This window comes from Cibotium barometz, chromosome 3 (genome assembly GCF_041138505.1).
Source record: "Cibotium barometz isolate CiBa-2024 chromosome 3, ASM4113850v1, whole genome shotgun sequence".
Lineage (NCBI taxonomy): Eukaryota > Viridiplantae > Streptophyta > Polypodiopsida > Cyatheales > Cibotiaceae > Cibotium > Cibotium barometz.
This window is the reverse complement of record NC_141048.1, coordinates 52,902,631-52,921,333: the sequence shown is the minus strand read 5'-3', so window position 1 is coordinate 52,921,333 and position 18,703 is coordinate 52,902,631. Positions and strand designations below refer to the sequence as shown.

At 42.6% G+C, this 18,703-nt stretch overlaps 1 protein-coding gene across 2 annotated transcripts; it reads right to left on the bottom strand.

Annotated features, from left to right (window-relative positions):
- Window positions 1-9,907: 9,907 nt before the first annotated feature.
- LOC147640249 (uncharacterized) lies at window positions 9,908-14,961 on the bottom strand. Of its 2 annotated transcripts, XM_086778568.1 has the most exons (8): window positions 14,678-14,961; window positions 13,453-14,161; window positions 13,078-13,355; window positions 12,611-12,910; window positions 11,659-12,084; window positions 11,500-11,562; window positions 11,236-11,332; window positions 9,908-11,135 (listed from the first exon to the last, which is right to left on the bottom strand). In XM_086778568.1, the coding sequence occupies exons 2-8, from the start codon at window positions 13,607-13,609 to the stop codon at window positions 10,186-10,188; spliced, it is 2,271 nt and encodes a 756-aa protein (XP_086634694.1). In that variant the 5' UTR covers window positions 13,610-14,161; window positions 14,678-14,961; the 3' UTR covers window positions 9,908-10,185. The 2 variants fall into 2 exon arrangements, with proteins under 2 accessions (XP_086634694.1, XP_086634684.1); XM_086778558.1 differs by having other exon boundaries at window positions 11,500-12,084.
- Window positions 14,962-18,703: the final 3,742 nt, after the last annotated feature.

Sequence of the window (18,703 nt, the reverse complement as noted above, 5' to 3'; positions counted from 1 at the left end):
GATCGAGAGATTTGACAATTGCTTATACTTCACAACAAAATGGTATTGCAAAGCACAAGAATCACACAATTGTGGAGAAGGCATGGAATGGAGTAGATTTTGCTCAAAGGGAAAGAAATGTAAAATTCTTTTTGGGCCAAGGTAATTTAACTTTGCAGCGCATATCCTTAATAGGAGTTATACAACAAAGGCAATGAAGGGCATAACACCTCAAGAGGCTTATTTTGGTAAGAAACCCTCAGTTACATCTTTCAAGACATTTGGTTGTGACTGCTTTTTATGCATGTTCCAAACTTATCTCGAACCAAGTAGGGATTCCAAGAGGACAAAGTTTATCTTCTTGGGGTACAATATGGAGTCAAAGGGTTACGGACAATAAGACCTTAAGGCAAAGAAGATAATTATCAGTCGTGATATGGTGTTTAAGGAACAACCTCATCAAGGATTTGGCCACATTATTCTTCAATGAAGAAGTAGCCCGATAGACATATAGCCACCAATGATAGAGTACCAACTCCACAAGAGGTGTATTCATGAGAGCAAGAAGAAGAGAGGCTTCAACACCAAACAAGGTACCATATCCTAAATGGGTGAAGCACCTTTTGGATGGGAAATCTTTGTCAATAATCATGGAAGAGCTAGAAGATGTTCATAAATCCAAGAGAATAGAGGAGTGGAAGAGGACCTCTACTCACATTTTCAATATGGCCTTAATGGCTGAGATAGTAAAAATACATGAGCTAGAAAGTATGGAAAAAGCATTAGCAGATCCAAACTGCAAAGAAGGGGCCCCATGTATATGAGCCATGAAGTATGGAGGAAGCAATAGTAGATCCAAAGTGAAGGAGGGCCATGTAGCCAAAGTATGACTCAAACTATACTTGGGATCGTATAAATCGTCCTCAAAACAAAAAGTTATTGGCACCAAGTGGGTTTGGAAGACTAATTATAAGTCTAAGGTACATTGGATAAGTACCAAGGTAAGGTTCACTTTGGTGAAGGGTTTTTCATAGGTTGAAGGGTTTGACTTTCAGGAGACATTTCCCCACAAAGCTACATTGACTTTCAGGAGACATTTCCCCACAAAGCTACATTGACCTTAATTCATACATAGTAATATCATTGGCCACTTATGGTAAGTGGCCAATATGATGTGAAGCCATCATTTTTGAATGGCCATCTCAAGAAGGAGGTCTATGTGGCATAGCCACCTAGGTTTAAGATACTTGGTTCAAAAAACAAAGTGTGCAGACTCCATAAGGTATTGTTTGTTACAAGCCCCTCATGCATGGTACCAGCGGGCGCGGACGGATAGATGCTTTCTTTTTAATTCTTTTTAGAATCCCATAGATACAAATTTGTATATTTTCTTTGACCAAAGTAGATACATGATAATCATTGGGAACCATGAAGAGAGGATCTAACAGACATAAAAGATGTTACATTGAGAGCTTGAAATGACAACCTTGGGCTTATGCATTTCTATTTGGGGATTGAGGTTTAGTAAGAGTTAGGTGGAATATTTACTTCTCAACAAAAGTATACAAGAGAAATTATTAAGGCATTTGGCTTAACTGTGAGCAAGTCATTGGTTGTTACACCCATGGAGGTTGATGTGAAGCTATCTATAGAAGATGTCTCTCCACTTCTATATATGAAGGAGTACAATAATCTCATGGGGAGTTTAATCTTTATATGTAATAATACATGGCCTAAAATCAGCTTTGCAGTTGGTGTCCTTAGCAAGTTCTCATATTAGCCCCAAGAGAACCACTGGAAGATACAGATGCAAAACAAAAGTACCATTGGAAAGTTAGGGATGAGGGAGTTAAAGTACATCAAAAGTATCATTGGGTATGGCATCACTTACACATCGAGCAATAACTTGATTGGTTTTTATGACTCGGTTTGGGCAAGAGGTTGTAATAGCAAAAAAATTATTTTTGGTTACTATTTTCTTATTGGGTCTAGAATTATAGCCTAGATCAATCCTAGATCAACAAGAAGTAGCCTATAGTGGCACTTTCTTCTGTCAAAATATGCAGCAGAAATGATAACCAAATCTGAGACCACAAGAGCAAGTAGAGTGCAGAAAATAGACAACACAAGCGAAGGAGAGAGATAGGTGTATAACTCTTCTATATACACAAGATCCCGAGGAAAACTGATGAATGAATACAATGTGGAGACAATGGGGCCTATTTATATGGCCCCATGAGTGCAGTCGGCCAGTAGATGGACAGCCGACTAGACCTGAAATGCCCACGACCTGAAAATACAGCAGCAGTTGGCCAGCATATCAAAGTCGGCCATCACTCGTGTGCAGTCGGCCAGCACAGCAGGGCAACTGGGACTGCCTGTGAGACCAGTCGGCCAGCATCTGGCAGCCGACAGGTCCTACACTACCTCCCACACCCTAGAAAAATAGGAAAAAATGGGGGAAAAATACGGGGAGTGAGAAAAAATGATAAAACACCTATACAGAGTGGGCACACCCACAACAGAGGCCCTGGTGTCTGATAAAGACAGGAGATTATTTTTAACACCCCCTCTCAGCTCCTAGCTGCTGTGAAATCAACCCAAGGGAGCTGGAGTGTTGCCTGAGCCGTAGCCTGAGGTAGAGACTTCGTGAAGAGCCCGCCACATTGTCCTCCGTCGAACAATAAAGTAGCAAGATGTCACCAGCCAAGATCTTCTCACGTACAAAGTGATACTGTATCTCTATGTGCTTGGTCCGGGCATGGAAGACCGGGTTCCGAGCAATAGCTATACAACTCTGGTTATCGCATTGTGGATGTACACACGCACAGTAGGTAGTTTGATTTACTTGATTACCACGACACTAGATTTGAGCTATTCGGTTGGATTGGGGGGTCAATTTATGTAGGCCTCAAGGAAGCGTGGCTAGGAGAATACTTAGGTAGATAAAGTTCACAACACATTATGGACTTTTGTGTGAGGTTGGGATACAAGTGCATATACATGGGTACACAGATGCAGATTGGGTTGGTAGTGTCTTAAACATGAGATAGCGGCTTTATGTTCTCTTTTGGTAGTGCTACTATTAGCTAGACTACTAAGAAATACAGAGGCTAAGTATAGGGGTGCTCCTATGGTGACATGTGAGGTAGCTTAGTTGCAGATATGGGTGAGCCCATGGATAGGGTAGTTGCATTTGTGATAGCATGAGTAGCATACGGTTGGTCCAGTAACCCAATGCATTATGCTAGGACGAGGCACATTGAGGTTCATTATTATTTGTGATGTGGATTTGGCTTATGTTACCACAAAGGATCAGGTGGCATTGGGTTGAGAGAATCTTCACAGGTTTAGGCTTATTTAGAGTGTAGGGTATGAGAGTTGAGCTCAAGGGAGAGTGTTGATATATTGAGCTCAATGTGAATATGGATGACACATTCACACTTATGCTACTAGCATGGTTGGTGAGATTATAGTTGATATGCCACCACTGGTTTACATGCTGTATGATAGAGCCTAGAGTTATGGCATAGTTATATTGCCAACTCATATAATGGGGTTCACACTATGGACCTCATATATTTTAGTAGTAGAGTACTTTACCATATAGTATATACTCTTATCTTTATGTTATGGTTGTAGAGAAGTAAGAAGAAAGAAGAAAATCTAGCTATCTATCTATCTCTTATGTTATGGTTGTAAGAAGAAAGAAGAAAGAAGAAAATTTAGCTATCTATCTATGTCGTATGCTTATTTACTCTTTGTGTGTGTGTGAGAAGTTCTCTTGTAAAGGACTCAAGATACCCCTCTCTCCTGCATTCTCCTCAATCTAATCCTCCCCAGAAGGGGCCCCATACATTGCTCTCCTGGGTGTGCCAAAATATTAAACATGGTGCAAGGTTCTTGGAAATGGGCCTAGAAACACTCCCTGTCTAGGCGAGCTAGGGATGCATACCTTGCAAGAGAATAAAATAGAGAAAGTATATACACAACTCAAAGCACTGAATTGCAGAAAGAAGTGGAGAGTAAACAATATTATTGCTTACAAACTTTGATTACAAATTGATGGTTATCTGCCCACAGGTGTGCTCCGAGTAAGGAGCTTTAATGGTGATCTCGATAGACTCTGGATAGAGAATGTCTTGCTTATAATAGTTCTTGAACATAATATACTTGACAAGGGCTACGAAACTACTCTATATATAGTTCCCAAGGTTGACATAGATGTAGGTTGGCCATGTCGGCGGCCAACGCGTCATGACTTGGTCCAAAATGACCAAAACTAACCATATCACACGTGACTAGGATCCTCAAATGGGTCCCGTAACCCGAGAGATCAGTGTGTCCTTGGTTTGCTACTTAGCACTAAATGTTTTCACACAACCTGCACAAGCATGCATCCTACATGGCAAAGTGCCAAGTCTATATAAGTTGTCTATTAACCATTTGCTGGCCACATTTGGGCACTATCCACCAGTGTCTAACCTGGGAACTCCTAATAGGTGCCTAAATGCTCACCACTACAGCTACTCCTCATATAGGGAGCCTTATAAAATAGAGCACATCTTTCACCCATCGTAATAACATGAGGGTGGAGCATTAAGAAAATACTTTTCTAACACCCTCCCTTAATGTCCACCCATAGGTGAACCGATGTCCGCGAGTTAATGAAGATGGAGCTCTAGCAAATCTCTCCCAAGAGCATTTGTAAAAAATTATGTGTCATTAGGCAGTAGACAAGCTCCACGACTTCATCCATGTAAACTCACGCATATAATGATGACGTATCTCAATGTGCTTCGTGTGAGCATGAAACACCACGTTCTTGACAATCGCCATCCAACTCTGATTATTGCACAGTAACACTATCACTCCTTTTTAAGCAATCGATCTCAACTAGATTGCTTTTGAGGCTATCTAGAAGATGTTAGAAGTCATCTCCTATCTTTATCAGACACCAGGGCCTCTGTTGTGGGTGTGCCCGCCCTGTATAGGTGTTTTATCATTTTTCCTCACTCCCTGTATTTTTTCCCCATTTCTCCCTATTTTTCTAGGGTGTGGGAGGCAGTGTAGGACCTGTCGGGGCTGTACCAGATGCTAGTCCCAGTTGCTCCCTGCTACTGGCCGACTGCACACACGAGTGATGGCCGACTTTGATATGCTAGCCGATTGCTGTATTTTCAGGTCGTGGGCATTTCAGGTCCAGTCGGTTGTCCATCTACTGGCCGACCGCACTCATGGGGCCATATAAATAGGCCCCATTGCCCCCACATTTTTCCTCGGGATCTTTTGTATAGAGATGAGTTATACGGCTATCTCTCTCCTTCTCTTGTGTTGTCTATTTTCAGCACTCTACTTTCTCTTGTGGTCTCAGATTTGGTTATCATTTCCGCTGCATATTTTGACATGGTATCAGAGCCCTAGGCTCTAGAAGATCTTGGGAGTTTTTTGAGCAAGACGGGGATAGTTACGTTGCTGATTGGTGGACTGTTTGGACTGTTCGGGAAGAGAAGTTGCAAGAGAAAGGCGGGCTAAAGTGCTAGACAGCCACTTGCAGGTTTAGAGTTTTTTTTCCCACCCACTCACCCTTTTTAGTTACATCCCCACGATGGCAGATTTGTTAGAGATGGCTGAGAAGCATGTGAAGATCCCGACTCTCCCCACGTTCCTAGTGGACCGTCAGTTGGACGGAAACAATTACGGCATCTGGAAGGTGATGATGGAGTTTGTGTTGGAGTCATATGACCTTGCTGATTTCATCGTTATCGGGGTTCCAAGGCTGGAAGCAGAGGAAGGGGAGTTACTGTGTCGATGAAGCAGGACCGAGAGGCACAGGCACAGATGTGGGATCGTGTCAACGCCAGGGTCCGGTCATTTATTGCACACCACAAGTAATCAATCACGTAAAGCACATGACACTGGCCAGAGGCATATGGCAGCACTTGGCTTCTCTTTATAATAGGGTATCACCCATGAAGAGGATCTCCTTGGAAGTGTAGATGCAGGTTATGAACCCTGCAAAGTCATCGACGATGCGGGAGCACATTAGCAAGCTGCAGGCTCTTGAGCAGGAAGTCCTCCAGGTTGGGAAGGAGATATCATTTGAAGACATGGCCATTACTTTGCTGTCCCACTTGCCTGCTCAGTATTCCGCTTTCTACTCCTCTTTGATTATGAGTGATAGGCTCAGCACCATTACCTGGGAGGAGCTTGTGCCCATGGTCTTGGACCAAGAGGAACGTTTCTCGAACCCTCCTCATAGCGGAGGTTCGGAGGCCTTAACTGGCCAACGGTCGAAAGGCCGGAATAACAACAAGGGCAAAGGGAAGGCTTCACCAGAGAAGTCTTCTGAGAAGAAGCCCGACACAGAACGAGAGAAGCTGAAGGCCGAACGATTCTGCAATGATTGTGGCGAGAAAGGCCACTATTGGAGGAAGTGTCCTAAGCGGACTGGGAAGAGTGCTGATTCTTCAGCCTCAACTGCAAAGACTCCTGCATTTGTGCACTTAGAGATGATGGACTCCGATGCTTCATCGTCTTCGAGCGAGGAGGCAGTTGGCTTCACCGCGAAGGATACCCGAGAATGGATTCTTGACAGTGGTGCTTCCAGGCACATGACTCCGTCCCGTGACTTCTTTTTGGATCTGAAACGGCAGTCAGGTCGCATTTTTATTGGCGACAACTCCACTATTCCGATATACAGTGAGGGCTGGATGGAGATTATTCCCGAGACGGCAAGGGGGGCAAGCATGCTTCCCGTGTTCTTTACGTCCCTGCTCTGGGTTTTCATCTTCTGTCAGTGCATGAAGTATGCAAGACTGGCTTTCGGGTGGAATTTGAGGAGCATTCAGTTGCTCTACGGGACCGTGAGACTGGCCAAGTTGTTTGGGAAGGCGGTGTGGAGAATGGTATCTACAAGCTCTCTGCACTCTCCTCGTTTTGACAGGTTCTCAGGTCGGAGATCTGTGGCACTTTCGTTTTGGCCACTTAAATGTGGACGCACTGCGGCGAGCTTTCCGAGACCAGATGGTGGTTGGCTTGCTAGATGTTGGCAGTAGGCAAGGACGTTACAGTTCTTGCATACGTGTGGTAAGTAGCACAGGGAATCCTTTCCGAAGCAAGCTTCCAGGTGGAGTTGATTCACACGGACTTGTGTGGACCTCAACAGACACCATCATTGGGAGGATCTCTCTATTTTATGCTGCTTGTTGATGACTGTACCAGATTCACGTGGGTCTACTTTCTTTCACAGAAGGACCAAGCTTTTGCACAGTTCACGGATTGGCACACGTGATGGTAGTGTGACGAAGGTTGCCTTGTCAAAGGAGTTTGAGATGACCGACTTAGGCTTACTCCAGATTCTTTTTGGGATTGGAGATCTGGCAGACCCAGAGGGGGTTTTTTGTCTCTCAGCAGCAGTATGTTCATGAGTTGCTTGAGGCCTTTGGGATGGAGAACTGCAAGCCTATTACTTCGTCGATGGACCCAAACACAAAGTTAACCGTCAAAGATCTTGTGAGCTAGTTGATGCCTCGCAGTATCGGAAGTTGGTTGGTTCATTGATCTGGTTGCTGAACACCATATTGGACTTGAGCTTCTCCATGGGAATGTTGAGCTCTTTTATGCAGACGCCATTGAAGTCTCATTGGGACGCAGGATTGCGGATCTTGCGGTATCTACAAAGTACGAAGGATCTAGGACTCTTACACAGGAGGGGATGGAGTCAAACTCCAAGATTGGAGTGACTTAGATTGGGGAGGAGATCCAGACACGAGGAGATCTACTTCAAGTTACAGTTTTACGCTCGGCTCAGGAGCAGTAAGAGACAGCCAACTATTGCCCTATCTTCGACAGAGGCAGAGTACCGGGCTGCTTGTGGTGCTGCTTGCGAGGTTGTGTGGTTGCGGAGGTTGCTAGGTGAGATTGGGTTTCCACAAAAGAAGCCCACAGTCATCCAGTGCGATAACCAGAGTTGTATAGCTATTGCTCGGAACCCGGTCTTCCATGCCCCGACCAAGCACATAGAGATACAGTATCACTTTGTACGTGAGAAGATCTTGGCTGGTGACATCTTGCTACTTTATTGTTCGACGGAGGACAACCTCGTGTTTTGCTCTCTAATGGCATTGAGATTGGCTTATACTCTATCATCCCATACTTAGATAGCATGTCCAAAGTAGACTGCAAAAGCCAAATGTCATCACGTGATCTAATCACCTCTATACTTCATAAAGTATCTCAACTCACCCAAAATTTCAATTCAATCTTCTTTAGAAGCATATTCACCTCATGAATCACTTGTGACAATCAAGTCATCAACATAGATGACCACTAGCATAATCCCCCACCCCATGTCAATCTTTCTTATATAAAGTGAGAAATCCACATTGGATATCTAAAATGCGATAGTTACAAGATCCTTCCCTATCTTGTCGATCATGCTCTAGGTGCCTGCTTCATGATATACAAAGTTTTGTGTAACCTGCAAACAAAACCTAGATGTGCATGTTCCTTGTATCCTGGTGGCTACACCATGTAAACTTCCTCTTGTAAGTCGCATGTAACAATTCATTCTTTACATCCATTTGATGTAAAGACTAATGAACATACATTTTTCATCCTTGGGATCCAACTTACTTCTCACCTTATCTAGTACATGTACACAAGCAATGCACCCAAACACTTTCAAGTTTGCCAAATCTCGTTTTTGACCAGTAAAGTTTTTTTAAGGCCTTATTCCATGAACGGTAGTAGTGAGCGTCCTATTCATGATGTAAATTGTAGTCGTTATTGCGTGATTACAAAAATAATAAAGCATCGCTTATCTTCTAATTCATCTATGAATATTTTTTGTTCTTGGGATTTTCACGTTAATTGGTATATGTACATAGGCAATGCACCCAAACGCTTTCAAGTGCACCAAATCTCGTTTTCTACCATTAAACTTTTTTTCAGAGATCATGCCATGGACTACGCAAGTGAGTTTCCTATTCATCAAGATGTAAATTGCAACAACTATGCTACTGCTTAATTCCAAAAATAATGGCATCAGTGAGTCATCAATGCACGAGTAACTTGTGTAATATGCCTATTCTTCTTTTCTACAACCCCATTTTATTACAAAGTGTACCTGCATCTAAACTGCCTCTTTATCCTATGCTCACTAAAATAGTCACTAAATTCATTCAAGAAATATTATCCCTTCACATCTGACCTTAGTCATTTTACATACATGGCATGTGATCACAGACACCCAAATCAACGTACCATAAATCTCTTGAATTTGATGCATCTGCAATTGTGGAGCTAAACATATATTGCATTACTTTTTTTGTCATTCTACTTTTTATAGTAGTTCTTTGCTATGAATGCCCAATAGTGGCACTCTATGCACTATTTCCACTTTGATTTATGTGCCATCCACCTTGGCTTCTCTACCTCCCCCCTGCCCCTAGAAAGAGTAACCTCTTCCACCTGTTTGCAAATTGGTATCGTATTGTTGTTGTCCATGATTCATGTTTTCATATCGTCATGCATCTCGCTACAGACGAAGGCGGCTTGCTCCTACATATTACTAGAGATAACCCTGCATGACTGTCACAAAATGATTAGGTCAACTCTTGCATGAAGGCTGCAACTGCAGAATGACAGTAGAGGAGAAAAGAGACATCCATTGAAACGTTAAGACTCAAATTCCATGGTGATAACAGGACTTAAAAAGTGTGTACTTTAATTACTTGCTACTTGCACATTTCATTGATTACTTGATACTCGCACACTTAAAAGTAGCTGAAAATGATTCAAGTTAGACAGACTAAATCTTGCACACTTCAAAGTAGCTGAAAATGACTGGAGTTAGACAGACTATTTAGACATAACCAAGACAATTACACAAGGCCAAAAAAGGATTCATCAGTAACATTGAATGTGCTTGTATAAAGAAAGCTTTATTTAATAGAAACAGTACTCAAGAGATGTTCATAATGTAATATATGCTAAATAAATATGAGCAGAACACTGATCCAATGGCATTAACACAAGAACTTCGTGTCTCAACAATCCTAGCTTGCTACTGTAAAATCCTGCACGATCTGGCATCCTTGCATGCAGTTGCCTGCCTCCAATGGCCCTCACAATAGATCAATCACTCTTCATAATTTATATACAAACAAACTAAATAATATGGAAAAAACTTAGCCTCATATGCTAAGATAAAATCAACCTGTATAAACCCCCGAAGAGCTTCCACACACCTCCTGCTATCAGCAGCCAAAAGAAGGCCCAAACAACACCCAATAAAGCTAATGCGAAAAAGCTTACGCTCAGACGCTCCACTGTCGTCCTCCCTCTGCTGAAGGACAAGGAGCGAACAAATGTCCCCCTCTCCTCAAAGGAGCAAGTCACACATGATGAAGCTGCATTATCCTTTGCACAGGTACATCTTATAGCAACAGCTCTTATATCTACACTGCTGGCCATGACACTTATCGACCCAACTGAAGGAGCACATTTTGGAGACAAATCTGCAGCTGATGCTGGCAATATTGGAAGAGACTCCAAACAGTTCAATATAACACCAAAAGCTTTGGAAGAAGTCCTCTTCCCTTCAAACTCCTTATTGGCTGCCTCATTCTGTGCATTAGACTTATAAATCCCACCTTCTAAACCACTGTGCTCTTCCTGTGAGGTTTGGGGACCTTCAAATTTTACTGTAGTACCGGCTCCCATGTCCAAAGCTAGCCTATCCTCATTTCCTCCTGAGGCTCCACTTTCCAGCTGCATCTGCGACAACTCTTCCTCGTTGGCTCTGCTGATTTTGACAAACCTCAACAGACTTTTGTCTTCACAAAGTGCCTGATCATCAACAATCTCAAAAGCGTTTAAACCTGCATTCTGGGCATGTTCGTCCACCATATCCGAGAAAGATGGAAATGCATCCAAATAATGTTCATCTTGTACACCTAGGCCAGTGTGAGTCTCCTTCAAACCTTCAGTGTGTAGAAGGCCAGTTGGTAACTTCCCCCCGAGAAATTCCACATTGCAAGACTCTCTTTCACCCACGCTAAAGGCATTATAATGCTCAAAAAACTCCAGAACATCGCTATATTGTAGTTCTTCATCCCCTGTGTGACTTTCACAGACTGCACCATAAAGACCTGCAGCAAAGCTCCAAATAACAGGATAATATTCACACCAGCTTCAGTGTTGTGCTTAGAGTGAAGATTAGGCACATCAAATGAGTAAGCTCACACATACCTGAATTTGGTAAGACCTTTTCCAGGGTACTTTGACTGCCGACTTGACAGTGAGAATCTGGTTTGCAAGTAGTCATTGATGGCTGCATTTGCATAGCCTGCAATATATAAGCGGCCTCAGAAGCCTCCAAAACAGGACAAATTGTAAACAAGTATATAAATTATTGTTGTTCTCCCCTGAAATCTGAACTCTCCAGGCTAAGCAAAGATGTCCAACTATACAAACACAAGCAAAAGACATAGCAACTCAACGGCCACCACTCACCTCTGGGATCATTTGTTGCTTGGTGGCAAAATGAACCCACTCGTCACCTATATGCCTCACACCCTTCAGACAGAAATCCGCACCATAAGTGACCAAACCCCTTTCAAAATGCAGATCTCTTGTGTAGTTACACACAAATGTTTCTTGCCATTGTTTCACCTGAGGATAGCTTTCCAATCTGACCGCACCATCAACACTACCTTCATAAGCATCTTCCCTTCCACATTTTCTAGTAATGTCATCAGAATCAGGTATTGAAAACAAATCATCCAGTTCAAAAAAGTCTCCATCTCTAGGTAAGCATGGATTTGCTGCATCAAATCCAGCATCCACCCTTGAACCACTACAACCATCAATAGATCCAACCTGATTAGCACCTTCACCTGGAGCTGCAACAAGTTCTTGAATCTCTTCCAGAATTTCCTCCTCTCCTTCGGGAGGCGAGAGAAAGGAAGCAACCAGATCAGAACCACTGATTAAGTCAGGTTCATCAATGAGAGGGGCTTCCAGGTTCCCAGTTACAAGGTCATTCATAAGCATCCGCTCTCGCAGTTCTGCAAGCATTTTAACGGGCAGGTTTGTAAACTGCAGCAAACAAACGACCATCATCATGATATAGCTAAACTCTAACTCTTAAACCTAACCCCCCTAAAAAGAGACTTGACCAAACTTGCATACAAAAATAATTGGTTCACTTTTTATGGAAAAGTTTGTCACACTAGGTGAATACATTTAACGAACAATGCGGAGCTTGCAGGGTCTATGCATTTGCTTGTGATACCCAACTCCAGGGAAGCAAAGGGAAACACCACACACTCAAGGGATATAAATGCACATCAAGGATACAGCATAAGGCAGTCTGATACAATAAACCAGGCTAACTGCCACAGCCAGACATGAAGTCAAACCAAGGCTGATACCTAAACACGTGGAGCAAGCCAGAACATAGCACAAGCCAATGGATGGACCAAGAGAGACAAGTACTTGGGGCAACCACTAGGAACAGTTCAAAGAACGCCAGACAATGTCAGAAGCAGGCTAATCGCTATGCACAAGCCTAAATTCAGACAGAAGAGTGACAAAAAAGGGCTTCACAAATAGAAGCACAAACCTTAATCTCTTCTGCGTCAAAAACTTTAACATCCACTGGCTCTGTCGTTGATAATCCCCTAACCCCATTTGTCGTAAACTGTTTTGAATCATAATTAAGGCTTTCACCAGAGGTACCAGCGGACTGGAGGGCCTCACGTGCACCACGAGGCCCTAGCGAAGTCCCAGATGCATTGATATCATCACCCTCACCAGCAGGTAAGGTCTCCCACTCTTCTTCCTCAACAGGAGCACCATATTGCTCTCCATTTTTGGGGCCAGCCCCACTCTTCTGATATATTCGACAAAGCACAAATCCATTCTGCAAACAGAAGAAAATTACGATCAAACATATGATTCATACCACAGGCAAACCATACGCGGAGCATCACAATCAACTACTGATAAGCCATACAGCAAAAGAGGAACACTATGGTAACCTTATGGGTAATACCACATTTTAAAAAGCCACATTCAACAAGAAATCACCTGTGATGCCTCCCCTCGTTCACATTCCACATCATCAAGCCGATACTCATGCATGACCCAGTTAGTCCTCTCCCCTTTTGGCGCTCTCCCTTTGTAATACACCAGGGTTTTCTTCATCCCCACACTTCTAGAGCGTGAAGACACTAACCTATCTTTTCCTGTGGCCTTCCAATATCCAATCTCTGTAGCCCTGTTAGTTCTCGAGCCATTTGGATATTTCCTATCCCTGGGGCAAAAGAAATACCATTCCATGTCTTTTGTCTGAAGGCGAGACAGTTCTGAAACCACCCGAAGATTGTTAAAGAAAGGAGAATACACCAATCTACTCATACAACAAAACTTTCTTACAAAATAAAAAGCATGGCTTTCGCATACCAGGAAGATCCCAAGGCTCGAATTTGTACAGATCAATATCACCGATGGCTTCGAATTCGATTCTGCGACCAGAAATCTTTCGTTTCAGGTAGTAACTAACAAGCTCTTCATCGGTTGGGTGAAACCTGAAGCCAGGTGGAAGGGCGAGTCTCCCCATGGGTAACAACTCAAAAAGGCAACGCTAAGTCTCTAGAGAGGGTCCCACTGTCAATACGTCCTAGTGCCAGTAAATGCCTTGCTTTTCCAGGTAGAACCTCAACTGTAATGTAAGAAGTAGTCCTCCTTTCAACTCTTCTTCTTGTGCCCAAATAAATTAACAAAAAAATTCAGCCTCTTTTGCTGCAGAGACCCTAGCAGGGCAATTCAAACTTCTCGATAGCTTCAATATTATCCAGTTCTTGTGCAGAAACTCTAGCCAAAAAAACTTATGACTTCTGGTAGAAAATCTCTCTCTCTCTCTCTCTTTGTTCTCGCATCTTCTGTTTTTCTGGTCTTTTCCCAAATTTCAAAGATCTTTGGCTTTTCACCTTATGCTGTACAAAACGATTATCTTACTGGTCATCGCTCAATTATGCCTCGCTTCCGCCGGCGAAACCCTTGCATTACAAAGAGTGTGTAGAAAGCTTCAGAAACACCTGTAGGATAGCCACTGCATACATTCTTGCGCTTCTCTGGCATTTGCAGGGAAAGATAAAAGCTTGATATAAACCTGAAACCATGAAAAGATGCATGTATCAGCAGCCAATCCCTGGCTCTAACAAAACCCTGACTTGGACCGACTACAGAAAAGACGAGGAAAAAGGGAATAATGGGCGTTTAACTAAAACCCTAATTAGGCGTTTCTACGGAAAAACAAACTAGTCTGTGTTTAGTACAACGCTAATTCGTCTCGACGACTACAAACGTTGGGGTCCCTACTTAAAAATCGTACTTTGGCCTGGCCATGGCGTGCCCAACTAAAACCCTACTGTACCCTGTCCACGTCAGAAAAAGAGCAGCTTCTACCCAACCAAAACCCTAACTTCTTAACTCATTCCCTGGATGCGCACAACTGTATTTATAACCAGAGAAAGCGTCCAGCAAAAACCTTAATCTGCAAACAAAACCCTAAATTTTCTAGCAAAGGAAGAAAAGAATCAAGCGAGCTCAGAAGCGCCGAGGCTCTCCTACTCGGCGGACACTCAGAACCCTAATCTAGAGAAAAGCCTGCGTTGCGAGAGCATACCAGATGTGCAACAACGACGGAGAGGACCTTGCTCCTCGTCTTTCTTTCTTTGCCTGGTTTGTGAAGAAAGGGGTAAAACCCCTAACACGCTTAAGAGGGAAGCTGCCCGCCGTCGACCCAGGGTGGATTACCCAACGATCAACCCTGGTTAAGCCCTTCACAACATTACCCTTTAGAAATAATATGATGTCCCAACACCCATCTTTCCTGTAAGTCTTTCCCACTTCCTCTTTTCTTGGAGTGCTTGTGAGGGATGGCAAGTCATTGATTATATCGGAGATTGTGAGCAAGTAAGTGGGTACACATTGATGATATCGGAGATCGTGAGCAATCCACTCCCACATCTCACCTCTTATCTTATGGTTATGAGCATTGGGATGATTAGCTATGATACTAGACTTAAATTCCTTCATGACAATAGTTGTAACCCCATTGAAACTTGATTTCACTCCCCCATACATAACCATCGAATCCAAGAACCTATCCTTTCTTAAGCACTTCAAACCAAAAATATTATGTTCCTGAACAACTTAGTGAGATCCCCCATCCTTCACTAGTCTCCAGAAAGCTGAATTCTTCTTCTTGTCCCTTAGTCCTTTCACATTCCAGGTATATCCCCTTATATCACAACTCCAACTCATTCAAGGGTAATAGCAGGTACTGTATCCACCTCTGTCTCCTCCTCCACAGTTGGGGACCTCCTCCTCCACAGTTGGACTCCTCCTCCACAGTTGGGGACCTCCTCCTCCACAGTTGTGGACCTCCTCCTGGATCCCTAGTCCCCAATTGAATATTCCTCCATGCAGTTTCAACTTGCCAGTTTAATCTACCCCCCATGGAAGAGGTTTCACTATCCTCTGTACCTAACGGGCTAAATGGATTAGAATAGAAAGAAGGTCCTGACCCTTCCCATAAGTTTTGTTATGATTTTTCATTGCCTCCCCTTTAATTTGTCTAAGACTACATCCCCCTTTTGCTCTGTCCCTTACTTTAGTCCAACCCTACTCTTCAAGCCCCTCTCCTCCAACCTTACTTGTCCCAACCTTACTTCCCTTTCTTTTCAACAAGTTTTTTAGTGGTCCCAACCTTACTTCCCCCACCCGATTCATCCTTCTTCCTCTCCTCCCCTACATCTCCTCGTTTGCAATACCACAATTTCTAGCAATATGACCAAAACCTCCACATCTAAACAGGCCCCAAATGTCAGCTTTAACTTCATCTCCCCTAGATCCACCTCTAAAACTTAAGGCATCTCCAGCAAGGTATTCCAAGTTATATAGATTTTATTCGAATGTCTCCCATTGTCCTCATCTCTCTGGACGAGCAGAACTCGATTGCCCTTGCCAAGTCCCGCATCGCCAACCTCAGCCAGGGTGGAAGCCCCTAAATCTCCACCCACACTGGGCATGCCTCACGAAGGCTCTTATTCACATCAAACGTGAGATCGAAGGCATAACATGCACCAGCTTCTATCCGGAGCTCTGGCAAAGAGATCAACACAGTCTGTCCTTTCACAAATAGGACATTAAAAAACCCTTTCCCCAAGTAGAACACTTGCGACACCACCCTCTCATGAAACACATCCTCTTGTAACCACCTCCCATGAAACACATCCTCTTGTAACCACCTCCCTCTCATGAAACACATCCTCTTGTAACCACCTCCCATGAAACACATCCTCTCATGAAACACATCCTCTTGTAACCACCTCCCTCTCATGAAACATGTCCTCTTGTAGTAGCCACCTCCCTCTCATGAAACACATCCTCTTGTAACCATCTCCCCAGCTTCACCTTACTCGGCGGTCTCCCTGGACACAACAAGATTGCGCTACACATAGAGAAAAGATCTATTTGCCTCCTCACGTCAGGTGAGATGTTTGCACATACCTTCCCCCTAGTAGTCCTTCATTGTTGCACTTGGTTATTCAGTCTCGAGGAGATCCAATTGGACTGCACCTTCTTGGCCTCCTTTTCACCCTCTCATATTCTCTTCATTTCTTCATCCGAGTCCCATGGAAGGGAGCTGGGGGGGGGGGCTTGGGGATTTGAACCTTGTCATACTTATTTTAACCTTCAATACTTTGGGTCATTGTCAAGAATTGATAGGGAGTCATTAAGCCACATGGGTACCTCGTACTTTTTTTTCTAAAGTGGACCCTTGTTCAGCTTTATCTAATCATATGCCCCTGAAATGGGGGTGGCATGTGGCTAAATGGGGGGAAGATGACTCAAACAAATTCCTACAAGGAATTTGAGCGTGAATAATCTAATAATTTTTTCTTGAAGGATGAGCCATTTGTCACCCTCATTGAAGAGGCTATTAGAAGACTGAGAGGTAAGGGCTTCTATATCTTGTGTGTGTGCATTGTTGCAACCCTAACCCTAATTCCAACATCATTGGCATTTTTGTGGAAGAGTAGGAGATAATATCTTGGACCGTGTCAGTCAACATGTGTCGATGATGCTGACCAGGTAAAAATCTGTTAGATAAATACGAACCTTGATATGAGCTTCTCCTAAAGCCAGATGACTTTAAGAAATAAATATAGCTATTTATTTTAAAAATAACCATAATATTAAAATAATATATTATAATAAATAAGTATGATAGTATAGTTATCTTTATAAAATAAATCATGATTATTTAATAATAATAATAAAATTTAAAATAAGATCACATATTATAAAATTTTATTATTCTACTATAGGTAAAGAGAGAAAGAGATAATGTAACACTAGTAGAGAGAGAGAGAGAGGGGGGGGAAGAGAGAAAGAGAGAGAGAGAGAGCTCTCATCAAAGTCGTATGGCACGGAGGCCTACTAATGTAACACTAATAGAGAGAGAGGGGGGGGGAAGAGAGAAAGAGAGAGAGAGAGAGCTCTCATCAAAGTCGTATGGCACGGAGGCCTACTAACGTAACACTAGTAGAGAGAGAGGGGGGGGGAAGAGAGAAAGAGAGAGAGAGAGAGCTCTCATCAAAGTCGTATGGCACGGAGGCCTATTGATCACAATTGGTTAAGAGAGCTCTTGACCAAACTCGCATGGTCGAAGGTCTATTGACTGCAGCTACTTTAAGCACAAGCTCTATTCGTTGATGGTCCATAATTCTTTGTGGAGGGAGGCAAAGAAGAGGGCAAGTCATATTTGAGAACATCAAAAAAATACGTTAGGATTTTTTTTTGCAAAAAGATTATGTGGCATTACACGTTGGGGCTCCGCTTTCTTTTTTGTGTCTACAACTCTTGGAGCTTTTTGAGACCATGATGAAGATGAAAGTTTGAACGATAAATCCCTAATTGATAGAGTTATTTGTTTTCCTTTGCTCAAGGGATGGATCACCTTATTGATGAATGGTGCCATAAGCATGCTAACATTGATTTATTAATCATTCATCATGACTGTTACTATCTATAAATAAGCATGACTTGTTGAAACAATAAAGCAAACCTAAGAATATGGTGCAATTCATTCTCATATATTACTTTTGAGAAATAAAGACTACATGCTGGCTTACTCAACGGTGACATTGATGGTGGCCTAAGAAGGACGTGTAAGTGTAGTAAATACAAGTTTCTTTTGTAAATCTAAAGAAGAGTGTGCGAGTGAATGAATGTCAGTAATTACATGTAGTAAATATAGGTTTCTTTTCTACATCTAAAGTAGAGTGTGCAATAATTAAGTGTAGTAAATAGAGGTTTCTTTTCTACATCTAAAGAAGAGTGGATAAGTGTTGTTAAAAGTGGGTATACTTGTGTTTCTCCCATTTTGGAAAGAAAAGAGAGTGTGTGAGTAATTTGAATTTAATCTTCAAAGTAATTTTATTACAAATCTCATGTTGTTTAAATCCCATTATGGTTTTCAATTATGGTTTTCAATTTGGAAAGAAAAGAGAGTGTGTGAGTAATTTGAATTTAATCTTCAAAGTAATTTTATTACAAATCTCATGTTGTTTAAATCCCATTATGGTTTTCAATTAAATCCCAAGTGATATCAATAATTGATGTATACACAATTAAACTAAGG